The sequence below is a fragment of the Nicrophorus vespilloides genome, unplaced genomic scaffold (assembly GCF_001412225.1).
Source record: "Nicrophorus vespilloides isolate i.1.1-1 unplaced genomic scaffold, Nicve_v1.0, whole genome shotgun sequence".
NCBI classification, from domain to species: Eukaryota; Metazoa; Arthropoda; class Insecta; order Coleoptera; family Silphidae; genus Nicrophorus; species Nicrophorus vespilloides.
In genome coordinates, this window is record NW_017095517.1 from 1 (window position 1) to 1,512 (window position 1,512).

Consider the following 1,512-nt stretch of genomic DNA (forward strand, 5'->3'; position numbering starts at 1 on the left):
AAGTGCAGTTTTCAAGTCAATTTCAACGTCATGGCTGTCATCGAACTGTCAACTGTCAAGTTGTCAAATATATTTAATCAATGTCTGTCATCCAACTCTATGACTGTCAATCTTATGTCATTGTTTTAGTGTGCAACCATAATAAGACTGTGCACTTGTGACAAGTACTTGTACAAGTAGTCTAATATATTTAATCAGTGATGCATGTCTTTGTTTCCATTAAAATACACAAATTTTGAGAATCCAATTAAAACAAGTGCAGTTTTCAAGTCAATTTCAACGTCATGGCTGTCATCGAACTGTCAACTTGTGCAAGTTGTCAAATATATTTAATCAATGTCTCATCTCTAGAGCACATTCATTTTTATGTGACAAATAACTGTATTGACAAGTACTTGTACAAGTAGTCAAATATATTTAATCAGTGATGATGTCTTTGTTTCCATTAAAATACACAAATTTTGAGAATCTTATGTCATTGTTTTAGTGTGCAACCATAATAAGACTGTGCAGTTGTGACAAGTACTTGTACAAGTAGTCTAATATATTTAATCAGTGATGCATGTCTTTGTTTCCATTAAAATACACAAATTTTGAGAATCCAATTAAAACAAGTGCAGTTCTCAAATCAATTTCAACGTCATGGCTGTCATCGAACTGTCAACTGTCAACACAATTTTTGACAATTCAATAGAAACATCGAACTCTATGACTGTCTTTGAGAATCTTATGTCATTTTTTTAGTGTGTAACCATATTAAGACTGTGCAGTTGTGACAAGTACTTGCATAAGTAGTCTAATATATTTAATCAATGATGCATGTCTTTGTTTCCATTAAAATACACAAATTTTGAGAATCCAATTAAAACAAGTGCTGTTCTCAATTGAATTTCGACGTCATGGCTGTCATTGAACTGTCAACTTGTGCAAGTTGTCAAATATATTTAATCAATGTCTGTCATCCAACTCTATGACTGTCAATCTTATGTCTTTGTTTTAGTGTGCAACCATAATAAGACTGTGCACTTGTGACAAGTACTTGTACAAGTTGTCAAATATATTTAATCAATGATGTGTGTGTGTTTGTTTCAGGTGGAATTGAGAATCCTAGGTCCTCGGTGATAGGTCTTTTCCGAAGGGAGAGTACCGGTTCAGCGCATATGAGCAGTTGCGAGTCGTCGCCACAGAGGGAGCGACGCGGTTCGACCGGTCCGAACGCTGTACTTCTGATCGAAGAGGGCGGAGGTGGAGGCGCCGGGCTCGATCCGCTCGGGGCGGTTCCCAAGCTGGGCGCGATCCCGCCGCCCCCGCAGACGCCATCCGGACAACGCAGAGCGCCCCGACGTGGCTCGATGCTCGAGCTAAGCGGGTGTGTTGATGATGATGATGATCATGCTGATGATAACACTAGTACACGATGACCAATGTAAGAAGGTTTGATATGCTCGCTTCGTGTGCTCGTCCACAAATTTAATAATGTTTATATACCAAAAAAAAAAAATAATAATAAAT

General features: G+C 38.0%; 1 protein-coding gene across 1 annotated transcript in view; it reads left to right on the forward strand.

Annotated features, from left to right (window-relative positions):
* Positions 1-1,078: 1,078 nt before the first annotated feature.
* Positions 1,079-1,512, forward strand: part of LOC108566708 — a 2,344-nt gene continuing 1,910 nt past the window's right edge. Inside the window, exon 1 of the mRNA XM_017926758.1 lies at positions 1,079-1,369. Coding sequence (XP_017782247.1) covers positions 1,161-1,369 — 209 coding nt within the window. The 5' untranslated portion in view covers positions 1,079-1,160. The remainder of the gene's footprint in view (positions 1,370-1,512) is intronic.